This window comes from Delphinus delphis, chromosome 2 (assembly GCF_949987515.2).
Source record: "Delphinus delphis chromosome 2, mDelDel1.2, whole genome shotgun sequence".
Classification (NCBI taxonomy): Eukaryota; Metazoa; Chordata; class Mammalia; order Artiodactyla; family Delphinidae; genus Delphinus; species Delphinus delphis.
The window spans coordinates 25,899,296-25,926,442 of record NC_082684.1 but is presented as its reverse complement, the minus strand read 5'-3'; the positions used below and the strand labels follow the sequence as shown (position 1 = coordinate 25,926,442).

Below are 27,147 nucleotides of genomic sequence, written 5' to 3'. Positions count from 1 at the left end.
AACGTGGATTCTAGACCCATCCTTTACTTACGCATTCTCAAAAATGGGGATCTGCTGCTTGTGGCGTTGTAACACATCGAGTTGGCTAGGCTGAACTACATTTTCAGCCTACGTGTGTGCCACCACAGGAGAGGTTTCGTGCGGATCTGGAGGTGGAAGTGCAGCAGCCGTTTGTGCTTGCGAGGCTGGGCAGGCACTTCCACTGTCTGTGGGCAGCGCTGTTGCTGTGGGGCAGCAGTTGGGCCCGCAACTGCTATACCTTCCCTGGGATCCTCCTGTCGCTTCTCACACTCCTGGGCCAGGGGTGTGTTCAGCTGTGTGACAAAGGCCACCAGTGAGCTTCCCCTGCAGGTCATCCACTTCCTCAGGTTGGGGGCGGTGAGAACTGGCAGGGGTTCCAGTCCATCCTCATGGGCTCCAGCTCATCCTTGCTCCCCCTCCCCTCACTTTTTATCCATCTTCCCTTCCCCACTGCCTGCCCTATGGATTTCTAGCTCTACCACCAGACATGAAGATAACCTTCCAGAGACTGTACCAGCTGCCACACTTGAGCAAGGTCAAAGCCCTGTAATGAATCCCATATGTAGATTAGACAGGTGGACAGACTGGCAGACTATATAATCCTAGTGGCTCTGCTTCTCTAAGTGAACCCTCATACACTAGTTAGGTCACCACTGTTTATTTGAAGATCGGTCAATAACTTCAGCACAATTTAGCAAATTAAACTCCTGTTTCTTCAATAGCAAGAGGGTTGATCCGGAAAGGAACCAAATATGAGGTTACCTGGAATTGCAAAGGCCATTACAAAGTACAGGAGCAAAAGATGGAATCTGATCCCCTTAGAGCAGGCTTTCTCCACACTGGCACTACTGACATTTGGGGCCGGATAATTCTTTGTTGTAGGGAGCTGCCTGTGCATTGTAGGATCGTTAGTAGCATCCCTGGCCTCTATCCACTACATGCCAGGAGCTCCATCCAGTTGTTGCAACAAAAAGTGTCTCCAGGGCTTCCCGGGTGGCGCAGTGGTTAAGAATCGCCTGCCAATGCAGGGGACACAGGTTCGAGTCCTGGTCCAGGAAGATCCCACATGCTGCGGAGCACCTAAGCCCATGCACCATGACTACTGAGCCTACACTCTAGAGCCCACGAGCCACAACTACTGAAGCCTGTGCACCTAGAGCCCATGCTCTGCAACAAAGAGTAACCCCTGCTCGCCGCAACTAGAGAAAGCCCACGCACAGCAACAGACCCAACACAGCCAATAAATAAATAAATAGATAGATAAATAGATAAATAAATAATAAATTCTTTAAAAAAAAAAAAAGCGTGTCCAGATATTGACACGTCTCTTGGGGGGCAAAATTGCCTCCAGATGAGAACCACATTGCCTTAAAGCTTGCTGTGTGCCTCTGTACGGGTGTCTTCTCTTCCCCCTACCACTTCACCCACTCCACACAGCCACAAAAGCACAGAATCCTACAAGCTCTGAGAGAATCGTGCCCTCCCCTCACAGATTAAGATAATGAGTCCAGAGAGAAGGGGACTCGTCCAGCACCACACAGCTTGTCAGTGGTAGAGCTGGGACGAGAGGCCGGGTCTTCAGCCAGGGGGCAGTGCTCCCTCTGTTAACCACACGGCCCTGCTTTGCCGTAAGCACTGTTATTCCACAACCTGAAGTGCTGACAGGCTGCTGAATGCTGTCACCAAGGCAGATTTGTAGTGGTCCCAAGAGACGGGGCAGATGCTTCACTGTTCTGTACAAAATAACTGGGAGGGAAAGAGAAGGCACCAAGGAAGCAGCAGCTTTATTAGGAGTCCAGGCATGTCTGGAAAACCCAGTTCAGTCACAGAGAACAAAGGCTAATATTGGTACAGGAATGCAGGAAACTGGCATTACAGAATATCCTCTCGAAAACCAACATGAAACTAAAACCTCCATCTTAATAGCCTAACAGAAAAGCTGCTGAGTTTAGCCCCGGTGAAACTTGTGGAAGGTCCTAGTGAAATAATGAGATTTGTGCAGAAAAGGAGAGCTTCCTCCAGCAATGCTGAATCTGAGCTCCATATAAGGTTAGGGGTCTGGGTGGGAGGGAAAGGTAAGGGGGATGCTCTCATCTCTCACACAAGGCCACCTCGGGGTGCAAGTGAGAGAGGAACCAGTTTTTGTACAAAGGGAAGACCATGGCAGCAGAGGGACGCTGGCAATCTCTGTAATGAGGCGGAGGACTCTGTACAGTGTGAGGGCGCCTCCAACAGGTCCTGGCAACACTGGCAGCGCTTCCTGAGGCCCCCTGGGAGACAGCCATTCCGGTTCTGTCCTGACTTCCTTCAGAGCAAAACTGCCATTGTCCAGCACCAAGTCCAGGGTCATAATTAGCTGAGGGGAATGGAGTGGCCACCCTAGGACACCTGTACCTCTCAGTCGAGGAGACTTCCTTTCTGGAGCAGTCACTTTCCGCAGACCAAGAGAGATCTTGCCCAATATGGGCCCAATCTAGAAATTATTCCCACCTTCACATGAGCACCAGGTGGAGAGATTCTCTCATGAGGCAAAGCTTTAGATCTTGCCCCTCAGATGATGGCCCCTGGACAAAAGATCGGTCTGAAGCTGTCGGCGCCCAGGTGCTAGTCTCTGTCCCACGGGTAGCAGGCACTGCCTGCTGACGATGGGCCCAAGCGATGTGATGCTTAACTCTCCCAAGAAGAGCGCTCTCTACTTTCACAGGCAGGAAAGGAAGAAATGAGGCAGGTTTCAAGGGAGCTGATGCCACTTAATTCTTCCATCGAATTTGCTGTGAAAAAAACAAACAATGATCAGTTTTTCACTGATCCTTACAGATAGGCAGATGGAATTCGATAAAACAAGGCCCACAGCTAGGTAATGTAAGGAAAAGAAGGATGCAGGGGGGAGGTTGAGAAAGAAATTTTTTTAATGTGGGGGGGAGTTCATTTATTTAGAGATGGATTAAATACCTATTCTGTATCTTACAAGCCTGATTTAGGGCATTTATTCTGGTTCTGCCTGCCTGAGGACAAAGATTCACTAGCTTTAGCTTGTGGAAGGTTCCAAAATATCTAACAGGGACCTACGCTCCACATTAACAATAAGCTCAGCAATTTTCTGCTATGAGAGATGAGTCAGCTGTGTTCCTCAAATAGCTAAAATCTATTTCACCCACTTCCCTCTCCCAACAGGAAAGTCACATCCAGCCCCAGGCAACTATGCAGTTTGGATATTCTGAATCTGTAACGTTTGTTTCTAGACACCCAGTAGTTAGTCCTTCCTACCTGCTAGGTTTAACAATGATCAGAGGGCTACAATTGTCAGCCAAGGTCCCCACATCACCCTTATGTCATCCCATATCTCAGGAGTGACTTCTGCTGTTCTAACCAGTGCTTTTGCCCTGTAGGCCCATAGGAGACCCTTATCAAGAGATCCACAGGGCTTCCCTGGTGGCGCAGTGGTTGAGAGTCCACCTGCCGAAGCAGGGGACACGGGTTCGTGCCCTGGTCTGGGAAGATCCCACATGCCGCGGAGCGGCTGGGCCCATGAGCCATGGCCGCTGAGCCTGCGCGTCCAGAGCCTGTGCTCCGCAACGGGAGAGGCCACAACAGTGAGAGGCCCGCGTACCGCAAAAAAAAAAAAAAAAAAAAAAAAGAGATCCACAGGCTTGGCTGACAGCAATCCCATCCAGGCCGTGGGAATATAAACTCAATGCTACGCTATGAACTGTTTACTGACACTGCTGGAGGCGTAAGCTGCAGCTGCTCACCGAGCTGTTGAGAATGGCATCAATCTTCTCCTCCTCGGCAGATCCTTTATCCACCTTGCTCCTGTACACCAGCAACTGCTGACGATCCTTCAGGTCCCGGCAAGTCTATCACCAAAACAGACAACAATAAAAACCACCAATCAGCCTTCTCCAGAAGGGCCTTTTTCCTTTTGTCACTCCCGTTTTGAGCTAAGTTTCAAGGAGAAGCCAGGAAGCTACAGTGGGATAGCAGTGGGGTCAAGCACCCACTGAACTTCATGCTGAAGAGAAGTCTACAGAGGTTACGTGGCTTGATTCAGTTCTATGAATTCTCCGAGTGCAACGAATTTATAAAAGCAGAGAGAAACCAGTCAGAGGGCTGGGAAAATCATACAGGAGTGCTGGTCTCCAAACTAACTCTTGCCAGACCACTTTATCCACTGAGTTGAAACTGACAGACGAACCTCAGGATCTAGGACTTGAGACTATAATCTCCCACCTCCCACTGAGGTCTAACTCAGGGTTTTCATTTCTTACGGACTCACATCAATGACGACATCATGACACTTGAACTTGGTGGCTAAGTTCAACTTTGTGTCCACATCTTCCACCAGATTGACATACTCCTGTAATATCTGTGAAAAGAAGTACTTCTGATTAATGATTCCCAGATGTATTAAACCCAGAGCTCTGAAAGGTAGAAAAAAAAATCCTGAAGAAGGAAAAGAGTCAGTATCTGCAGTCTACAATTCCCATCATCAACCACAGGACTAGTTTTGCAGAGAGAAATGAGGTAGACTCTCTGCAGTACCTCCATGCTCCCCCAGGAAAGAAGGGAAGGGCCCATTCCTCCTTATCCCAGAGCTAGATACCCATGCCAGCAACAGGTATGCCCTAGACCTGACCCCGTGCTGTGCCCCCTTGCTCCTTGATGTCCTTTCTCATTAAGTTCTCTTTTTGCATCATTTGAATAGTATGTCAGTACTCCACCCGGGCTAAACACAGTAGATGCTCCTCAGAGAGGGCAGACTTGGATTACTTCTTAAGCGCAGAGAACTTCCTTCCCTGGCCTTTTCTATGTCAAGGTACAGTACAACCATTATGCTGCCTTTAAGATAAGACCAGAGCAGGTCAAGTCTCCCATCGCTGAGCACTAGAGGCTGAAAGTTAGGTTTCCTAGAAGATCCTGTACCCTCTAAGAGCCATTACCTGGACAGGGGCACTGTTCTTGTGCAAAATTTCCACAACTCGATGGAAGCCAATGGGTGCTCTCTTCTTGGTATAGCCCAGCCAGTTCTGCAAAAGGAAGATGGGGCAGCCGTGGGTAGGCCAGACATCTGAGCTAATCTCCCTATGTTTTATAGTCAGACTAGAATAACATGGTGATGAGGAGTGGATGAATGGGAGGCGGGGGAGAGAGAAATGAAGAGAGATGAGAGTTTCAGAAAAGTCAAGGAACTCAGGAGGGTGGAAAAGAGTCAGAGGTATGAAATAAATTCTTAGATCTATAGGCACGAATGCAGAAAAATGTCTGTGAAATATGGCTAAATAAAATAAGCAATTTACTTAACAATCCTTGTAGTATGAACTTATCTGGGTAGACTAATCCTACCCTTTACATCTTTATATTCATATAAATGTTTACTTGTCAGTTCATGAGGAAAGGTCTGGAAAGCCACCCGTCAAACTTTTCACACTGCTTGCCTTGAGGAAGGGACTGAGAAAGGAACAGGTGGACAATGGAAGAGGAACTTCACTCTTTACCCTCTACACTGTCATATCGTGTTTGATTTTGACACAGGCATATATTGCTTTGGTAGTTAATGTAGCCAATTAAATAACTAACAAAGAGGGAGAACAAAAAACTGTCAAACCCATAATGGAAAAATGGATATTTAAACATAAACTAATAGAGACATGACAACCAAATGTAATGCAAGATCCTTGACTGGATCCTGACAGAAAACAAAAACAAACAAAAAACAGCTCTAAAGAGCTCATTTATATGTATGATAATATTCTTATATTAATGTTAAATTTCTTGAGAATGATAATATTGTGGTTACAAATGAGATAAATGCTTAAGTAATTAAAGGAAAAGTATCATGGTATCTGCAACTTACTTTCAAATGTTTCAGCAAAAGAAAAAAGCATATGGCAAAAATGTTAACAAATTAGTGAAGCAGGTGAAGACTGTTAACTACTCTTTCAGCTTTTCTTTAGGTTTGAAACTTTGGAAAATAAAAATCTGAAGGAAAAATGTCTACCAGTAACTAGAACTAGAGATCCCAGGAGGCACGGGATGACAAGATGGTATTGCCAAGGCATCAGCGGCATGGAACAGTCCCAGGGCACCCACCTTTGTGGTAAAGAGGGCATCGACATCATGCCAGGCCCGAAGCTTGGCGCGAGCAGCCAGGGCTGTCAGCACATACTGTTTTTCTGGGATCTAGAAAACAGAGGCCAGGGGAAATTCAGGAGGAGTAGAAATGCATCAGGGGATGTGCTTGAGAATTTGGAAAGATAGGCAAAAATATTCCCTGGTGTTGATTCTGCCTCTTAAAATCCACAAATCTCTCAGGTTTCCAAGCCCCAGCACTGCTGCAGGCCATTCGGTTAAAGCCTTCCCTCACTTCCCACAAACTTACTCCATTTTCCCCTTAACCTTGAATGTTAAGGGACTTACTACTGTGCAGGGATAGAAAGCAACATCCACTCCATGCAGTTACTCTGATACTACTTTTACCAAACACTGACTAATTTATATCTACCTTAAATGTCTTCTTCAGGTTGACTGGACTGCTGAATGTGCCCTAGGATGAAAGTGAAGAAGGAATTTTAGTGGTATTTCTCAAATACTACCAATCTCCCCTTTTCTTTTCCACTACATAGACAGTCTACATTTCACTCCGCAACCATTTAAACCCGGAAATTAATTTAAGAGAAAAGCTCCGTCAGGTCTAACTGGATATCACCATAACCCAGCTTAAGAGGACTGGATTAACAGGTATGGTGTATTTCCCAACTTTATGCTAATCCTATTATCATTATGATCATGCCCACCTATAGTCATTAAATTTACACCTCTTCAAAAAACTTTTTTAAAGTACCCACAAGTAACTACCCCCCGCTGCTCTTCTCTGTACTGTGCGAATCCATTTGAAATGGAACCTTTGAACAAAGACTGCTATGGGAGCAGCATCGTTCCATGCCAGCTCACTGGAAGCCATGCAAACCCTTACAGACCTCTTTTCTCCTCTTGGTTCACCCCTGCTGAGAGCCGGGAAGGCTTCCCAGATGGATTGCCGAGAATTATGCGCACCCATTGTAAATAGGATATGCTGAAGTACTGGCTTTGAAATATGCTCGTCTTGTGCAGTGAGAATGTGTGGGGCCTTTCTTTCACGTTCTGCCTGTACCTCAGCCTCTGTGTAGTGGTAGAAGCAGGAGTAGAAAAGCGTCGTCACTAACGGCATGTTGAGGATAGAAGCTTTGCGGGGGTGCTTCCGGAAGATTTCAGTCTGTCCTGCTGATTCTAGATGTCGATCATTTGCCTGTGGTGGCGTGAGCCAAGTGAAAAAAAGGACAATGTCCATGGAGTAGAGGCAGGAGAGAAGCCTTTAATATTACAGCAGTTGTGCTTCCTACCCTAGGAAAGAGGCAAAGAAGAGAAAAAGAAAAGGAATTGCCTAGGATGGCCCAGAGGAGCTTAAAATCCAGAAAATGATGACAGGCCCAAGTTGGATGGAGGAAGACCAGAGAAATAGTGATGAAATGGAGTTCTGGGAAATACTTCCAGGTTAATAGCAAGTGAGAAGAAAAAGGATGCCTGAAGACAATGGACAGAAGGCTACCACGTAGAGAGAGAGAATGAAAGGCTCTTAGAAAATGTAACAGGAAATGACCTATGTGGGCAGAGCAGAAGTCTCCTAGCTGCTGAATGGCAGTGAGCTTTGGCACTGAAGCAGAAGTGTAGAGACAAGGAGTCTAACCTCGATAATGATCTGACGTTCCAGGAGCGTGTAATGGTCTTGTATGTGTGCAGAATCTTCTGCTGAAAATGGCAAACTGGGAGAGGGCCAGAAGGTTAGTACCTCATTCTCTACTCAAACAGGAAACAAACCCAACTAAACCAAATCACCACTGTAAGCATAAAAAGCTCATGGGGCTTCATAAATCTGATCTCAGTTCACCTTTAGAGCATCCCTGAAAGGCAGAGAGAGAGAAAGCAGAAAATAGAGGAGACCGTTGGCTGGGATTTTATATTTAAGGTTTTGTCAATTCGAGGAGCCTGAAAGTCCACGAAATATACAGTCACTGGTGATTTTGCTGAGGAATGAATTAGAATCCCCTCATTGTGGGAGTTGGATTTTTTTTTTTTTTTTTTTTTTTTTTTGCGGTACGCAGGCCTCTCACTGCTGTGGCCTCTCCCATTGCGGAGCACAGGCTCCGGGCGCGCAGGCTCAGCGGCCATGGCTCACGGGCCCAGCCGCTCCGCGGCATGTGGGATCCTCCCGGACCGGGGCACGAACCTGTGTCCCCTGCATCGGCAGGCGGACTCTCAACCACTGCGCCACCAGGGAAGCCCTGGAATGTTTGATGAACGAGTCACTTACCTAGTGAGTGAGCCTAGCCAGCTGCCTGTCATCCACATCCCCGTGAAGCACAGCGGTTCCTATCATTGCTTAATGTCAATGCTTAACTCTCTAAGGGGCACTTACATTTGTTAGCAATTTTTTTTTTTGAGCAATTTTTATTGGGGTATAGTTGCTTTACAATGTTGTGTTAGTTTCTGCTGTACAGCTAAGTGAATCATGTGAGCCATTTTTTAATGCAGAGTAATAAGGTAAAATCAAGTTACACAGCACGGCGGTATGTTTGTAGATTAGTAAAGATTTCAGAGCTCTACATATGTCAAGGGTCCCATCTTCAACACTACATTATATTTTTACACATGAAGAAGTTGAGGGACAAATAGTGTGTTGCCTAAAAGCTATATGGTAGGTCAATGGGTAAGGCCAGGAATAGAAGCCAGATTTTAAACTCCCAGTTCCCAGACCTTCCTTCAGAAAGTGCTGCCTTATTCCCCTACTCCACTCACTCCAGGAAGAATTCTGAAATTCAATTACACTCTCCCAGATAAGTGTGATCCCCAGCCAATTTTTGGAAGAGATAAAGAAGCCAGCAAAAGGTTCCAGTTACTTCACTATTCTAACTTCTCTTTGTTTACGAGAGGCCATACGACGCATCAGCTCAGTAGCTGATAAAGTTAAAATTACAGATTGCATTGAAATAAACAAATTTCTAAATGTGAAACCTGGAAATCATGTCACATGAGGAATGATTAAAACAACTGTGACCACTGAACCTCGAGCAAGGTCTACTGGGTAGACTCCACATCTGTCTTGACAGATACAGGGAAGCAAGTTTTAGCTCAATATAAGGAAGCACTTTCCAATAATGAAGGCTGTCTGACAATAAAATAAGCTACTTTCCAGAGAACTGTGTGCCCCATCACTGGAAGAATAATATGTGGGGCTGGTTTTTACAGGGATTTATATTCTGAATGAAAGCTGGACTGAATCAGTAGTTCTTGGACTGTGGCGTTTCAAGGACCCGTAACACTGAAAATAATATATAAGGTAAAATGTTGCCAACTTTTTCTTTTAATATATAAGGTCACACAAAAAAAATTATAACCCATTTTTCTACCAAAAAGGGGGTGGAGGACGAGGGGAAAAAAAAATCCCAGAATAAAAGGCAGGCTTTCAAATTAAATAAATATAGCTTTAGGAGAAAACTCTCTACATTGTCCTTATTATTCTCAACTTACCACCTATCAGAGAAAACTCTGTGGGGGACTAGTGTTTGGAACCACTGAATGAGATGATCATTAACGATGCTTGTATGATCCATTGTTAGCCTTTCCCTGCAACCATCTATCCATTCTACCCTTTTTTAGTCTCTTCATTGCTCTGTATAAGAGTATTTATAGTTAAAAACATTTCTCCCCCACTTACCCAATGCAGGTCTTAAGAAATTCTTTTCGTTTCTCGGGGTCCTGAATGTTCAAATGCTCTCGATAATGGGTTAGCTACAAAAATCAGAGAAAGGCTTTGAGCTATTTCTTTTCCTCAGAAGGGCAAGGTAGCTCTGTAAGTAGATTTCCCATGCTTAAAAACTAAATTCTCATTACCAGAGATTCCTCTGTGAATAGATTAGGGGGCAGGGGGTGGGGAGGAGGGCAAAGAATGATTCAAAATTATTATCTCTAACTGCATTATCCAGTATGGTAGCCACTAGCCACTAGTTTCAAGAAAAAGTTGTTCTTAGGAAATCTTCATACTCTACGGGGATAAACTAAAAGCAGACTCTCAGCTTTGCCAATTGCAAAGTTTACAAGGTTGAAAAACTCCCAATTTATATACAACAGCATGCATGACAAATCATCTTCAATTCAAACATAATACAGAATATGAAGAAAATAAGAAAGTTTTAGATAAAAATAAGTTATGCAAAACACATTTATTTTCACTGATTAATCAAACTTCAAAATAACAAACTTTATAAGAATGCTATTTGAAGAAAATTCCTTATAGTTTTGAACCTACAGAAATAAAAAATGTAAACAAAAAGGTTTTCAAAATGATTACTACAGATTCCCAATCATTTTGAGTAGATTTAGATAAAGGGTTTTTGAGATTTTCCCATGCCCTGAATATTAAGTACAAGTTCCTTTTACAAAATATTACTGAAAAACATTTTCCTGAATTATATTCTGTTGCGCAAAGAAGGTTAAAAATATATTACCACCAATGTGTGGTACAGCGACTAAAAGGACAATCCTGACATTGACGGCACTGAGAAATTCTTACCCCTGCACTATAATGTTCAACTTTTTAAATGGATCACTGAAGTCTGAATAATACAATTACATTTTTGGTAAAATTTCAGATTTATTCTTGTATTCCAGGAGTTTCTTCTCTAATGGTGAGAATTTGCCCCAAATCAATTTTAACAGTCATTGAGCTCTCAGCCAAAATGTGTATTGGGTGCACCACCAGCAGCCTGACCTATCTTCCTTCATGACCTGTATCTGGTTTCTTATCCCTCTTTGCTTTCAGTATTATCTTTAGTATTAGAAGCCAAAACCCCAAAGCTCCAACAAACCAAGAATTGAAAACAACTAGAAATTAAGAAACAAACTCCAAATTGACCAGGCCAATTTTCATTCAGCTATTAAAAAAAAAATTATTCATAAGCCCAATCAAAACAGCATATAAAAAGAAACAAAATGGTACATCATTTGGATTGTTTTTAGGCTTCCCAGATGCCTTTCTCTCCTGGATATAATCAATACCAAAGGAAAGAAAATATTCAATCAGTTTGGGATCTTGGAGGCTGGGTTTTGGCTTAGACTTCTGTTAAAGAGGCCCCCAACTGAAACAAAGGCCACACTTACCGCAAGCTCTTCTGTTCTATCTAGGAACCTGGGAAGAAGCAGAAGGCAGCAGGGCATTTTTATTTATTGATGTGTGGCAGTATAACCTCACAAAATAGGATGACTGCTCTAAAAGAAACACAATTCAAACTCACTTGCCTCTATACATAAGATAAACCCTTCTCTTCTTAAACCCTCTACTAATCAGCAACACCTTGAGAACACATGGTGGATCAGGTATCATCGTTCCCCCATCTACCTAGCTGAGCAAAGAGCAAAGAAGACACTGCAGGGCACTAATAACTGTAATGTTAACAGATCTGACAGAAAGGCTCAGAGCCTCCGCAAAACCTTAGCCCACAGCAGTCTTCTGTTTTTTGGTTTTTTTTAAATACAGCTGAAGAGTTTTTTTTTTTTAATAAATGTATTTATTTGTTTATTTATTTTTGGCTGCATTGGGTCTTCATTGCTGCGCACAGGCTTTCTCTGGTTGCGGCGAGCGGGGGCTACTATTCATTGCGGTGCGCAGTGGTGGCTTCTCCTGTTGCGGAGCACGGGCTCTAGGCACGCAGGCTTCAGTAGTTGTGGCTCGCGGGCTCCGTAGTCGTGGCTCGTGGGATCTAGAGCGCAGGCTCAGTAGTTGTGGTGCACGGGCTTAGCTGCTCCATGGCATATGGGATCTTCCTGGACCAGGGCTCGAACCCGTATTCACTGCATTGGCAGGCGGATTCTTAACCACTGCGCCACCAGGGAAGCCCTGGTTTTTTGGGGTTTTTTTTTTTGTGCTACGCGGGCCTCTCACTGCTGTGGCCTCTCCTGTTGCGGAGCACAGGCTCCAGACGTGCAGGCTCAGTGGCCATGGCTCACGGGCCCAGCTGATCCGCAGCACGTGGGATCCTCCCGGACCGGGGCACGAACCCGCGTCCCCTGCATCGGCAGGCGGACTCTCAACCACTGCGCCACCAGGGAAGCCCCCTGTTGTGTTTTTTTTTTTTTTTTAAAGATGAAAACACTTTTCTCTGTCATTAGAATCTTGGAAACAGATTGTCTATACTGCCCTCTGTTGTTTTCAGGTACAGCATACAATGTGTTTGGTCTCTCCCCAAAGGTGGTAAGGCCTTGGAGAACAAGGACTTGTCTTCTTACCTTAAATGGACCACTATAATTAACATCACTAATTTGGCATAGAGGTGATACTTAATAAAGCCTTGCTGATTGGGAGGGAAAGAAGGAAGGAAAGAAGGAAGGAGGGAGGGAGGAAAGGGTTGGGGGAACAACCTGGCTCGATGAACATGTCTTCTGCAAATTCCTGGCTAACCATCTGTAATCTTGATCCTGCCCAGGTGACCTGCTTTCCCCACCTTAGTCTTCGGGGCAGCTCATCGCTGTGCTGAAGCCATGGGGTAAATGAAGTTACCTTGGGCCACATGTCAGCCTAAACAGAGGTTCCAGCCCCTTCTCTGATACTGAAGAAAGGACATAAAATAGCCCCTACCAGTTGAAATGAGACAGGGAAGAAACACATGATAGAAGACAGCCGCCCCCAGTAGATACGCCTACCTCTTGCCTCTCTACCTATCAAAATCCTACCTAGTCTCACAGGCCCAACTCAATTCCTAATCACTTCCATGAGGCTCTCGGCGATATCCTGACTGAAAATTATATATGCTTCTTCTGCTCTTCCACTGTACTTCTCACTGGCATCACTGGGGATCAAGTAATAAAAGATACCTTTATTCTAGGTCTTTTGTAAGAAAATACGTCATAAATATTAATACTACAGACTAGGCATTATGCTGAGTGTTTATACACACGAACTCTTTTCATCTTCATAATGACCTGTGGGGTGGGTATCATCATCTCCATTTTACAGATGTGAAAACTGATGCTTGGAGAGGTTGAGTAACTTGCTCAAGGTCACGCTATGAACTAAGTGGTGGAGACAATATTCAACGCAGGTGCTTGACTCCAGAGCCTGGTTCTTAACCACCTGCTGCATGGTCACTTTATCACAGGTTGTGGTACATTATTAGTTATCCCGTCACGTTTCTTTTTTTCTTTTTGGCCGTGCTGCACGGCTTGCAGGATCTTAATTCCCTAACCCAGACTGAACCCTGGCCATGGCAGTGAAAGTGCCAAGTCCTAACCACTGGATCGCCAAGGAATTCTCCTATCACGTCTCAATATCCTGTCTAAGCATTTCCATAAAAGAGGGGCAGTGTCTTCTCTTTCTCTGTATTATCGCCCAGAGTGCTTTGAACAAAGTACTTAACGAACTTTATAGACCAGATGATCAGTTCTTACCTAAAGAGGTCCAAAAGCAGCTTTTGATCCCCTATCTCCTTAAGGAAGTGAATGAGATGTCTCAGGGCAACCTGCCGTACCTCCAGCTCTCGGAAGAGGATCTCTAGCAGGCAGGAAGAAGGAGTTAGATGGGGAAAGATTAAAGCCTATTACTCAATAGGAAATTGCTCTCCCTACTCACACATTCCAAACATGATCTCCTCAAAATCCACCAGAAGCTAGGAATGGTTTTCTATGGTGCCCATCCCAATGGCTCAACCCACCAGCAACATACTCCATGGTCCAGGGCAATGCTTAGCCTTTGTGCTAACTTTCAGTTCTCACCAACCCAAACATCAGGCACTGAGCATGGACTTTCACGTCCTCAAACCCACATAGCCATCTGTCTGTCCAATAAATGGAGGGGCTTTGTAGTTACTGCAGTTATCACCCTAAAGGAAGAACAACTGCCCTCAGGGTTGTGACGTGTATTCAGAAGTCTCAGGCCATCCCAGCTGTCCCTAAAGTAGACTTGATGCTGGTAAATTCTGGTATGAAAGCCACAATGCCATTCTCCCTTCAAATGTAGTAGACACCTTACTGACTGAAGATTTCCCTTAAACCACGCTCACCTTTGCTCAATGTCCTCTTCAGGAAGATCAGAACCTAGAGGAAAAAGAGAACTAAGAATGAATTATCCTGTGTAACCTTCCAAACGCAAGGCCCTGCCTGAGCACCTGATGTCTAGGAATGAGGTCAGCAACTCATTAGGAATCTCTGCCGGTCTATACAATAGGTTTCTCTATGTGATAGAAGGACAGGTGATGGACATATGGAATGAGCTGTGTCTTGGGAGTCCACATACCTGTGCCCCTACTGGTGAGAGGCACCTCCCTCCCTGTGTGAGAAGCTGCTCTCACATCTCTCCTCCTTCAGATTATTCTTGAGAACACGAAGTGGCCAACCTACTGCTTCTGGGTCATAATCAAGAGTGCCACACACAATGCATATCCTGCCAGCTAAGCCTTAGAACACGTACTTCTGAGAATCTTCCACTTCAAGAGGAAACCCAGGGTCTCTACTTGACATTACCAACAAGGACCTACTGTATAGCACAGAGAACTATACCCAATAGAATCTGAAAAAGAATAGTTACATATATAACTGAATCACTTCACTGTACACCCGAAACTAACACAACACTGTAAATCAACTATACTTCAAATAAATAGGTTTTTAAAAAATCTATTCTGATTAGACTTTCAGAAACAAATGAAAACAATACTTAAACAACAAACAAAACCCACAACTCACCGCAGTAATGACGTTTCCATCATGCATGCTTACTGCTTCTTCTAGGAGTTGTAGCTTGTCCTGTAAGGAGCGGAATCTTTCCAGGGAGCAGACCTGGCAGAGTAAGAACAGAATTGGTGTGCAAGGAAGACAATTTCCTATATTCTTTTGTCACTGGATACTGAAGAATGGGCAAGAATAAACTAAAATGTCCCCAAGGAGAGCTTCTTTGTTTTTACACAACAGCCCCCAGCACTCTATGAGCCAAGAGATTCCCATCATACCCTCCCTAGTTCAGCCTTATGCCCTAGAAGATGCTGATGTCCTGATGAACTCTTGCCAAAGTCAACGGGTAGAGAGCTCACTTGTTCTCTTTTCCTCTTTTTCTTTAAATCTGTTTTTTCGGTTTGTTTGGTTGTTTTTTTTCAAACCCTTGTGTCGAGGGCCGACTTTCAGTAGGTCGCAGCGAGGGAGCTGCTCTGCTACGAACGAGACGCTGATCCAGAAGCAGGTTGTCTACGAATAGTTTAGGACCAGGTTCCCCAGGAACGTGTGGTGTGTGATGGGCAAGGCGGTGGCTGCCTTTCCAGCAGCGCCCTATGTCCTAGGACGAAGGGCTCTCTGCACTGGACCCCGGTCCCGAAGTTCCACAGGGTACGCCACGCCACCGGGGACAGTGGGGGACCAGCTATCTGCGGCCAACTTGTTCTCTTTTTAATGGGGCATAATTTACATAGCATAAAATCTACCCTATTTAAGTGTACAGTTCAGTGAATTTGGCAAGTAAATAATTCCATGTAACTACTACCGCAATCAAGATACAGTACATTTCCATCACCCCAGAAAGTTCCCTTGTCCACTCTGATGTCAATACCCTTCTCCCATCCCTACCCCCCAACAACCACTGATCTGTTTTGTCACTAAAATTTTGCCTTTTCTAGACTTTCAGAAAAACAGAATCATACAATATGTACTCTTTCGTATCTGGCTTTTCACTCAATATAATGTTTCTGAGATGCATCTATATGTTGTGGTATTAGTAGTTTGCTCCTATTTGCTGCTGAGTAGTTTTCCATTGTATGGGCATACCACGAGTTTTTAATCCATTTACTTACTGATGGATATTTGAGTTATTTCCACTTTAGGGGCCGTAACAAATAAAGTTACTATGAACATCTGAGTACAAGTCTTTGTATGAACATATTTTCATTCCTCCTGGATTGTAAATATCTAGTAGTGAAACTAAATGTGTTTAATTTTGTAAGAAACTGTCAGACTACTTCCCAAAGTAGTTTACCATTCTACCTTCCTGCTTGTACTGTATGAGAGTTCCAGCTGCTCCGCATCCTCCCAATGTGTGGTAAGATCAGTATTTTTAAATTTAGCCATTACAGTGGCTGTATAGTGATATCTCAGTTTTAATTCATGTTTTCTTGATAACTGATAATGTTGAGCATCTTTTCAAGTGATTATTGGCCACTTATGTATCTTTTTTGTGATATAACTAGTCAAATCTTGAGCCAATTTTTATTTTAAAACATTTATTTATTATTTATTTATTTATTTAATTTATTTTTGGCTTCGTCAGGTCTTAGTTGTGGCACACAGTATCTTGGTAGAGGCATGCAGGATCTTTCGTTGCCACATGGGCTATTCGTTGCGGCGCGTGGGCTTCTCTCTAGCTGTGGCGTGTGGGTTTTCTCTCTAGTTGTGGCGTGCAGGCTCCAGGGTGTGTGGGCTCTGTAGTTTGCAGCACAGAGGCTCTCTAGTTGAGGCACACGAGCTCAGTAGTTGTGCCTCGTGGGCTTAGTTGACCCATGGCATGTGGGATCTTAGTTCCCTGACCAGGGATCAAACCTGCGTCCCCTGCATTGTAAGGCAGATTCTTTACCACTGGACCACCAGTGAAGTCCCCTTGAGCCAATTTTTAAATTGGATTGTTTGTGGATTGTGGCGCAGCAGTTAAGAATCTGCCTGCCAATGCAGAGGACATGGGTTTGATCCCTGGTCCGGGAAGATCCCACATGCTGCGGAACAACTAAGCCCGTGTGCCACAACTACTGAAGCCTGTGCACCTAGAGCCCGCCTGCTACAACTACTGAAGCCCACGTGCCTAGAGCCCGTGCTCCACAAGGGAAGCCACCACAATGAGAAGCCAGCGCACTGCAACGAAGAGTAGCCCACGCTTGCCGCAACTAGAGAAAGCCTGCGCACAGCAACAAAGACCCAACGCAGCCAAAAAGATTTTAAAAAGTTTAAAAAAAATAAATTGGATTGTTTATCTTCTTATTATTGAAGATAATTCATTATATTTTATATACATATTCTGGATAAAATCCTTTATGACACATGTATTTTGCACATATTTTCTCCTAGCTATGGTCTTTTTGTGATTTCTTTCGTTTGTTCATTTGAATTTATTTCATTTTATTTATTTTTGGCTGCACTGGGTCTTCGTTGCTGCATGAGGGCTTTCTCTAACTGCATCAAGTGGGGGCTACTCTTCTTTGAGGTGCATGGGCTTCTCATTGTGGTGGTTTCTCTCGTTGTGGAGCACAGGCTCTAGGCATGCAGGCTTCAGTAGTTGTGGCTTGTGGGTTCTAGAGCGCAGGCTCAGTAGTTGTGGTGCACGGGCTTAGCTGCTCCATGGCATGTGGGATCTTCCCGGACCAGGGCTCAAACCCATGTCCCCTGCATTGGCAGGCGGACTCTCAACCACTGTGCCACCAGGGAAGCCCGTCTTTCTGTGTTTTTAACAGTGTTTTTAAAGAACAAAAGTTCTGGGCTTCCCTGGTGGCACAGTGGTTGAGAGTCCGCCTGCCGATGCAGGGGACGTGGGTTCGTGCCCCGGTCCGGGAGGATCCCACATGCCACGGAACGGCTGGGCCCGTGAGCCACGGCCGCTGAGCCTGCGCGTCCGGAGTCTGTGCTCCGCAACAGGAAAAGCCACAACAGTGAGAGGCCCGCGTACTGCAAAAAAAAAAAAAAGAACAAAAGTTCTTAATTTTGGTGAAATCCATCTTTTCAATTTTTCCCTTTCCATTTGATGGTTTTTGTGTGCTTAGGTAATAAGTCTTTGCCTAACCCAAGGTTACAAAGATTTTCACCTATATTTTCTTCTAGTTTTATAGTTTTAGCACTTATTCTACATTTAGGTTTATGATCCATTTTGATCCATTAATTATTATGATGTCAATTCTCCCAAAATTGGTATATAGATTCAATGCAATCCCAATCAAAATCCCAGTAGCTCTTTTGTAGACACTGACAAGCTGATAGTAAAATTTATATGGAAATACAAAGGATCTAGAATAGCTGAAATAATTTTGGAAGGGAAGAATAAAGCTGAATAACTTATATTACCTGATTGCAAGATTTATCACAAAGCTACAATAATCAAGGGCTTGGTAATGGCATAAGGATAGACAAATAAATCAATCAACCAGAAGAGAGTCCAAAAAGAGACCTACATATATATGGCCAATTCATTTTTGACAAAGGCACCAAAGTAATTCAATGCAGAAAGAATAGTCTTTTCAACAAATACTGCTGGAACAAACGGAGAACCACATGGGAAAAAATGAATGTCAATTTTTACCTCACACCATATACAAAAGTTAACTCACAATGGATCAGACCTAAACATAAAAGATTGTTCTCATGCTTACAGGCACTACTTTTCACTCTCATCCATCACTCTTTCCCCCCTTCCCCATCAAAGCAACACTAAACCCTGGAGAATCACAAATTTTGCAGCTGACTTGTCTTCTTAGTGGATTGATTTTCCTCCTGAAAACCACTTCATTTAACAAATATAACTGAAGAGAAAGGTCAAGCTGCCCAGCTTCCCAAAAAATCTCACAAGAATTCTCTCCCCAGTGGCCTTACCTTGCCCTTCCGAAGGCGTCGCACTGTGTCACTGGGGCTCCAATCATTGCTGTAATCCTGAAATATTAGCAATGCATGAATCCCAGGAAGTTAAGGGATCAGAATTGTAAGTGTGCCTGCTCCTCATCTCAAACTCATAAACTCAGTCCCTAAAGGGAAGATATTTTGTGGAAGGAAATGGATGAAAAAATAAGAACTGGGATGGTCTTGTTCTGAGTTTCTTAAGGAACTAGAACAGAGACAATATAGGCAGGAGGAGTTGGATCATACAGGGAATGGATCAACTAACAAAACCAGCAATGCTACGCCTAAGTGGTTCAGGATTTCAACCCCTAAATGCAGTTTTGGGACTCTAATTAACGGCTTTGCCAACAGAGGGAAAGAGAGGAACGTGTTCCTTTTTTGGACCTTATGATATCGTTTCTTCCTTTTGAATCGATTTGCTTTTTTATGTGCTTCATGGGAATATGAGTTCCACCAAGCTTCCAGACCACAGTGGTGATCAAAAGTTTCAAAGTACAACCTAAAAAAGGCAGCATAATGGGTAAGGAAAGTGTGCCAGGACTGAACCAGAAAATAGAGATTCTGAGTCCAAGTTCTACCATTTAACTAGCTGTGAGACTCCAGGCAAGTTCTGTTTAGAAATCCAGTTTTCTTACCTATAAAAGGGGTTTAAAATCATACCTGCTCAAAGATTTGAGAAAATCAAGCAAGACAACATAGGTCAAAGTATGTCAAACTGTGTAAAGATATAACACAATGTAGGATATAACTCACCCTATACTCCCCCTTGGGTCTCCCTAGCTCTGGAGCATAGCTCTTGGCAGGTGTGTCCGACAGAGCTGAAAAAGAACAGGCAACTGATTCAGAAGGGCACCATCTCCTGCCATTACCTTCCTCTACTGCTTCCTTCTCAGGCACACTTTTTTTTTTCATTTGGCCCCCAAGGTATCATTATGGCCCAAAGTAGATCCCATTCCTCCCCCAAAGACAGCATCCCTAGAAGTTACCCTTTGCCCCTGTAACCAGAATGGTCTTGACCTCCTTACTCAGCACCAGAAAATCTTTCTAATAATGATGACAGATTCAGAAGAAATGTCATCATCTAATTATCACTTGTCCCCATGACTCCCCAGGTTGTACCCCAGATCAGTAACATCTCCCACAGTAATCAAGAGAAGAGGGTCAATGCCTACCATCAGAGAGGGACTGGAAACTTCCAGGTCTAGTTCTCCCTAAAGGTAAAGTACACATAAGGTCAACAGTTCATGTCAGAGCCATTCAGACTTGGTTAAGGATGCAGTGCACACAGAACTTTTTTATGCAATATGAGAACTTAAGGCTTAAAAAAGTTTTTATTCAACTTCAGAAATTTGAGGTGCTGCGAAAAAAAAAGGCACTGAGGAACAGTTTTAAAATTGTGGTTAAAATATACATAACATAAATTTTGCCATTTCTAAGTACACAGTTCAGTGGTACTGAGTACATCCACAATGTACAATCATCACTACTATCCATCTCCAGAAACTTCTCATCATCCCAAATTGAGACTCTGTACCCACTAAACATTACCTCCCATTCCTCCTCACTCTCATCCCCTGGTAACCACTATTCTACTTTCTATCTCTATGAATCTGACTATTCTAGGTATCTCACAGAAATGCAATCATACAGTATATGTCCTTGTATGTCTGGCTTAATTCACTTAGCATAATGTCCTCAAGGTTCATCCATGTTGTAGCATGTATGAGAATTTTGATCCTTTTTAATGCTGCATAATATTCCACTGCATATACATGCCACATTTTGCTTATTCATTCTTCAGTCAGTGGACATTTGGGTTGTTTCCATATTGTGGCTATTCTGAATCATGGTATTATGAACACTGGTGTATAAAAATACCTGTTCAAGTCCCTGCTTTGAACTCTTTTTGGTATATACCTAGAAGTGGCCTGCTGGATCATATGATTGTTCTATGTTGAATTTTTTGAGGAACTACCAAACTGTCTTCCACAGTGGTTGTACCATTTTATATTCCCACCAGCAGTGCACAAGGATTTCCAACAGAAACGCACAGGGGTAGGGAGGAATTTTGACCTAGGCAAATTTCTTCAGTACCTGTCACAGGGTTAATGTCAGTTTTGTTCATCATGTTCTAGAAACCCAGTCCAAGCCCTGTGAATTCCCCTCATTTCTGCCCTGCCTGATCCCCAACGGCCAGCTCCAAAGATTTTTTGTCCCTCAGTAATCTTTTTCTTACAGAGTAAATGAAAATTATAGCCTCAGCGGTTTTTTTTAAAAAAAGAAAAGGACTTCCTGTCCCTTTAACCATCACTCTTTACCTCTAAAAAAGCTGCTCAGGGAGTAGGTAGAAGCAGGTTTGGGTAGTTGTGCATAGGAGGAGAAGCTGTTTCGGTTCTTTAGCTGTTCACGCTCATGGTTTGACCCACTATTACTAGCAGTCTCTTTGATGGACCATGAGATACCTGCAAGATAATAAGATCTAGATCAGTAATTCTCATCCAAAATAATGCCTTGGCATCCAGCATTCCAATAAACTCTAAAAGCTTTTCATTAGAGGCTCTGGTCTCTTGTCAACATGAACTTAAAAAATTGGGGCAGGGAGAAAGGACAGAATCAAATAGACCAATCAACAGAAAAAAGGGGCAAAGGAACTGAATAAATGGATCACAGAAAAGGAAATACAAGTGGCTATTAAACATGTGAAAAGATGCTCAACCTCACTCTTAATAAGAGAATTACACAAAATAAAAGTACACTGAGATACCACTGGCCCCCTATAAGACTGGCAAAGACCCAGAAGTTTGGTAATACCCTGTGTTGCCAAGGCTGTGGTGGAGAAAGGAATACTCTGACACTGCTGGTGGGAGTGCAAACTGGTGCAACCCCTGTGAAAGGCAACTTGGCAATATCTAACCAACACAGATGCAAATACTCTCTGCCAGTAATTCCACTCTAGGAATTGATCTTTCGGACACTCTTATATGGGCAAAATACAAGGTTATTGACTGCAATATAAACAACAGAAGATTGGAAACAATCTAAAGTTCATCAACAGTGGACTGGTTAAATAAATTATGAGAAATCCATACAACGTATACTATGCTGCTATTTTTGAAAAGGAAGAGGCAGAATGAGAAAGCTCTTTATGTACTGATATGGAAAGATCTTCAAGCTATACTGTCAAGTAAAAGAGCAGGGTATAAAGTATGCTACCACTGGTGTAAAAAAGGGAGTAAAAATATATACTCCTATATGTATTTCCAAATACAAAAAGAATCTTTAGATGAATACACAGAAAGCAAACAACAGCAGTTGTATTTTGGGTGGCCAGGGCCTGAGAACTGAGTAGATGCATGACAGTGGGGAAGGGAAACTTTTCACTGTGTGCCTTAAATACTTTTTACTTTTTAAATCATGTGACAGTATTTCCCAGTTAAAAAAAAAAAACCTTGGGCTTCCCTGGTGGCGCAGTGGTTGAGAATCTGCCTGCTAATGCAGGGGACATGGGTTCGAGCCCTGGTCTGGGAAGATCCCACATGCCCTGGAGCAACTAAGCCCATGCGTCACAACTACTGAGCCTGTGCTGTAGAGCCCGAGAGCCTAGAGCTCCGCAACAAGAAGCCTGAGCATGGCAGTGAGAAGCCCGAGCACCGCCCGCCAGCAGCAACGAAGGCCCGAGGCAGCCTAAATAAATAAATAAATAAATGAAAATTAAAAAAAAAAGTCAGATGGACTCTGCAAAGGTGTTAAGTGGTATTACAGAACAGCTAGGCAGTGAGACTTGGTGGCTAAGTAAATCAGTTCTGCTAGCCAGTTATGAGCATTTCAGTCAGCAGTTCCCAAATATGACTGCATATCAGAAGCATTTACAGTGCTTATTATCAATTGAGACCCCACCCTACACCCCAACCACCCCCATACCCAAGACCTACTGAAGCAGAGTCTCTGGAGTGAAACCTAGAAATCTAATTTTAACAAGCACCCCAAATAAGTCTGAAATAGCCAGCCAAGCATTAGCCCTAGGGTAGCAGGCCTAGATAGCCATATGGAAACTACTGCTGTACTTCCCCAGTATCTTCTCCTGGGTTAAATTTCCAGATGTGTGCTCATCTGAAAATAGTTTAGCCTCATTCCCTTCCCTGACAAGTATTGAGGAGACTTTACTAGTGGTAAGAACCCTGAATAAGTAATCCTTCCTAGGGCCTCTTCTACTTACTTCCCACAGGTTCCCCGCTCCAGCTGACTCTCTCCAGGTCATCGTCATCATCATCATCATCCACGAAGTCTCGAAGGCTATTCACTGCCCGCTTGGATTCCTTTAACTGCAGACAGACATAAGGCAGGGCACTCAGGCAGTCATCACTTCTCACCTCTCCTTCTGACAGCCAAGAAGGCTGAGGAACTGGGTCTTGAAGATGGCCAACATTTTCACCCTCTGCAACTGAAAGCCTAGCCTGCTAGACATTTGCCAAGAAAACAATTTGCTTTTTAGCCAACACTGGAGTCCAGCGACAAAAGGTCAGGAGGAATCAAAACCGCTTTTGAATTCTAATCACACTCCTGGTATTGACTTGCTTTGTAGTGAGGTTATCCATCTCTCCAAAAATGAATCTGCTTCCCCATTTGTAAAATAGACACAATAAAGACAAACTTCCAATCCAGTTCATCCTTCAAAAATAATAAATTGGGCTTCCCTGGTGGCGTAGTGGTTGAGAGTCTGCCTGCCGATGCAGGGGACGCAGGTTCGTGCCCCAGTCCGGGAAGATCCCACATGCCGCGGAGCGGCTAGGCCCGTGAGCCATGGCCGTTGCGCCTGCGCGTCCGGAGCCTGTGCTCCGCAATGGAAGACGCCACAACAGTGAGAGGCCCGCGTACCGCAAAAAAAATAAAAATAAATAAATAATAATAATAATAAATTATACCACATGATAAAAGACAGGGTTCTTGAAAAAAAAAAACTCAAAGAAATCAATCATCTTAAGAATGTAAAGGAAAAAGGGCAGAGAGTTGATTTTTACAATCCCCCTCTTTTCTCAGAGTTCTTTTCCATGAAGATTTTTCTAAAGATCTGACTGAAAACACTTCTGAGCCTCATGGAGACAGGTTACTGAGGATGCAAGGGGAAGGGTACACAGTGGAAGAGGGTGAGACCTTCAGCAACTGTTCATGGAAACCTACCTGTGACAGCTCGTCATCTTCGTCATCAAAGGTGAAAGCCTTGAACTTGGAGCTATTCCAATACTCCTCCTCATCACCCTTTGTCCGATTCATCTGGAGTGAGAGGAAGATAGATATATGCCCCTTTCTGGATTCCCCTCAAAAGAGCTCCAAAAGTTTTAAGTTCCTAGACTACAAACTCCCCACAGTAATCAGGGATGTGTGAAAGTGTCTGGTAAAGCAAATACTGAACACGCCATATAAAATCAGATCCTTGGGTCTCCAATCAAATCATACTTTTGATCCTCTGATTACCCACAAGTAGTCATTCATTCCTAGAGCTGCTACTTTCTTCACGGTACTCTCTCAGGTGCTGTAAGGAATATTTAAAGTGCAAAAAATAGTCCCTCTCTGAAGGACCCTACAATAGAACTCGGGTATTCAGCACAGGTTATGTATAAAGGTAATAGTACAAAGCAGGCAAGTGTTAAAAGAATGCATCACAAACTTTGCTGAATATACAATACCAATCAAAGCAAGAATATAACAGATAATAACTGCATTCATGTACTCAACATATATCTATTGAGTGCCATCTCTGAGGCACTGTTCTAGGCTCTGGGAATACTACAGTGAATAAAACTGACATATCTTGCTCTCATGTGTGCTTGTTAAATGCCTTAAGGCAAGCAAGCAATTAAAGGAAGCTAAATTATCCCCCTTGTATCTTCAAATCATGATTAATTTATTAACAAGTATTGGCCAAAATGTGGGAAATGAGGGCATGGCCAAAAAAGTATATAAAGAATCAGTCAAAACACAAGTCCCTCTCATAACTACTCTAAAATTAGATTTCACCCCGAAAAAAAGTTTTGCCTTAGAATTACAGACTAAACTATCAATGCCAACTGGATTAGAGTGAAAACTGATGTAAGCCAAGAACCAGGTACTGAACCTTCCACAACACCCAAAATAACTCCAAAGGCTACAAAGTGTCAAATTCTAAAATATCAATTTGCTTTTTCTTTCATCTCAGTAGCACCTTTCTCAATAGAAGGTTAAGAAACACTCATCATGGCAGCCCCATTGAGGCTCCCAATGGCCCTTAACATACTCTGCTCTCACTGTGTTTTCAGGGGATCCAGGGATGGCAAAGGTAGGAAGAGAACTTTTTACTATCTGGTTCTTTCCCATTGCGGACATCACTAATTGATTTCTACTGAACCCAAATATGGCTTAAAAATCTTTTTGTATATTTAATCCAGGGAGTCAAAACCAAATAAAAAAGCTAGCAGAAACAATAAAATCATCCCTTATATTGGAACAAGCATAGGCTTTGTCGTCAGGCAGACTTGAATTCAAATGTCGCTTCTCCAATTCTGAGCAAACTGGGTAAATATTGTTATTTACTTCTAAGCCTTGGAGAAAGTGATATCCTACCTCACAGGGTTGCAGTGAAGAATAGGAGTCAAGAAACAGCTAACAAACTGCCTAGCATAAAGTAAATACTAAATGTTAGTTGTTTTTAGTATAGGATATCTTCTGCCATCTTTCTATCTCAGCCATCTGCAAAATTTGGGCATAACAATAGAAACCTACCTTTTAAGACTGGTGTGAGGCTTAAACCAGTTAAAACAATACATGTAAAGCACATATGCTGACAGAAAATTAATGTTCAGTATTAATTTTTATTATTAATAAATCGCTGTCTTGGAAAAAGCTAGAAGAATATTTCAAAGCATTCCTGAAGCTTAAAAAAATTTTGATACAAAAATTCTGAGTAGCCATCACAAACACTGAAGGTGTGCATACAGCAGGTGAATGCCTCTGATACAGATGCCGGTTTATAAAGCACTTTGTCATCCTCAGAACAACCCTGTAACGCAGGCCTGGCAGATCCCATTTCACTGATGAGGGTAATGAGACAAAAAAGGATTAATTATCGAAGTATTAAGCTAAAGCTAGCTGCTCCTAGCTGATCCAGGTTTTCTGTCTCCAGGGTCATTTCCACTCTGATTTGCATGGTCCTTTTATCACTCTAGGGAAAACGAGGGCAGGTCATTACTACAGTAAATAAATGTAAATATCTACGGATGGGCATAGAATGTGTCTGACAAACCCAAAAATCCACCAGAGGATTTCCGGAATCTTTTTTAACCATGTAACAGCAGTGGACATCTGACACTCATCTGTATTTCTAGCGCTAAGTCAGAACACAGATTTACTTAGCAAGTAAAAAGATAATGATTTAATGGTTCTAGAATTTATAAAGCAACCAGGTACAATTTTAAGCGGAACTGAGAAAACTGCTTCAACATGATTTAAAATATTTCAAAGGCTTGTCCTTGTCGCTTGTTTACTGAGATCCCACCATATAGGGTAGTAGACCCGAGGGGAGAACAGGAACATGACAAAGAAAGGAAAACGATTCAACCAAAAATATCTATAACCAACACGCTCCCGGCCTTAGGACACGCCAGAAACCAGCTACTAAGAAGTTACATTCGGATTCATTTATCATTTTTAGAGCCAGGCTACGAACTGAGACGAGGAAATGTGGGTTAAACTAGTAAGACTCTACGGGCGAACGTCCAGGAAACACGGATCAACCGCAGTGGCCAGAGCCCAGAACCCTGGTACAGTAAATGCTCGTTCAAAATCCGTTGTCTGGCCTCACTCGCGGCCCCAACCCCGAGTGGACAGCGGCTGCCTGCCCACGGGTCGCCGGGACTGGAGTAACAGAGTCAGGCCTGGGGGCCTAGGGACGCCTCAGAGAACAGGGTGAAAGGATATGGATGCGGAGAGGCTTGACTTGGCCAGATATGTGGCCCAAGGGCTTTGGGACACCCTCACCTCTTCCACACCGAGCCCTCCCTCTCAGGTCAGCGTCAGAGTCCTCAACCGTTGGACCGGCCTTTCTAGACAGGCTATGCGGCATAGAAAAGAGGCGGAAAGGGATAGTTCCGGAGAGAGGCGGTCGGCTGTGGGGATGAAGACTGTGGGGTCAAAAAAACGGCCGCAGGGCATGCTAGAAGTTGTAGTTCCTTCCGCCTCTGTCATCGGGCGCTGCCTTGACGGGCCACAGGGGCCTGTTGACTACAACTCCCAGAATCCGCAGCGTACCGTGCTTAAGTCCTTTCCTCTACATTTTCCGCGGTTATCCTGCGGGTCAGTCAACAAGACTACAACTCCCATGAGGCTTAGCATGGCCGATTAAGGGTTTAGGGAAACAATGAGAAGTGTCCTTTGTGTCTCCACGGGTGAGGAATGACCGTGTGAGCGGTAGCATTTCGTGTCTTTTGGGCGATA

General features: G+C 43.6%; 1 protein-coding gene across 1 annotated transcript; it reads right to left on the bottom strand.

The window, feature by feature from the left end:
- Positions 1–1,791: 1,791 nt before the first annotated feature.
- VIPAS39 (VPS33B interacting protein, apical-basolateral polarity regulator, spe-39 homolog) lies at positions 1,792–26,792 on the bottom strand. Its single transcript, XM_060004130.1, has 20 exons — positions 26,692–26,792; positions 23,860–23,952; positions 22,898–23,003; positions 21,000–21,143; positions 19,854–19,892; positions 19,435–19,499; positions 18,658–18,714; positions 14,791–14,883; positions 14,109–14,142; positions 13,498–13,600; positions 11,215–11,242; positions 9,773–9,846; positions 7,745–7,820; positions 7,172–7,306; positions 6,524–6,565; positions 6,112–6,201; positions 4,962–5,048; positions 4,298–4,387; positions 3,774–3,878; positions 1,792–2,792 (listed from the first exon to the last, which is right to left on the bottom strand). Exons 2-20 carry the CDS (start codon positions 23,950–23,952, stop codon positions 2,772–2,774), a joined length of 1,482 nt encoding a protein of 493 aa, XP_059860113.1. The 5' UTR covers positions 26,692–26,792; the 3' UTR covers positions 1,792–2,771.
- Positions 26,793–27,147: the final 355 nt, after the last annotated feature.

Excerpts from the sequence above, each read along its gene's own strand:
- VIPAS39 (XM_060004130.1), bottom strand. The coding sequence starts at position 23,952 with ATGAATCGGACAAAGGGTGATGAGGAGGAGTATTGGAATAGCTCCAAG. Across the intron at positions 6,202-6,523 it reads ACCTGAAGAAGACATTTAAG|ATCCCAGAAAAACAGTATGT; the intron begins GTAGATATAAAT and ends TCTGTTTTCTAG. Across the intron at positions 4,388-4,961 it reads AGAACAGTGCCCCTGTCCAG|ATATTACAGGAGTATGTCAA; the intron begins GTAATGGCTCTT and ends TTCTTTTCACAG.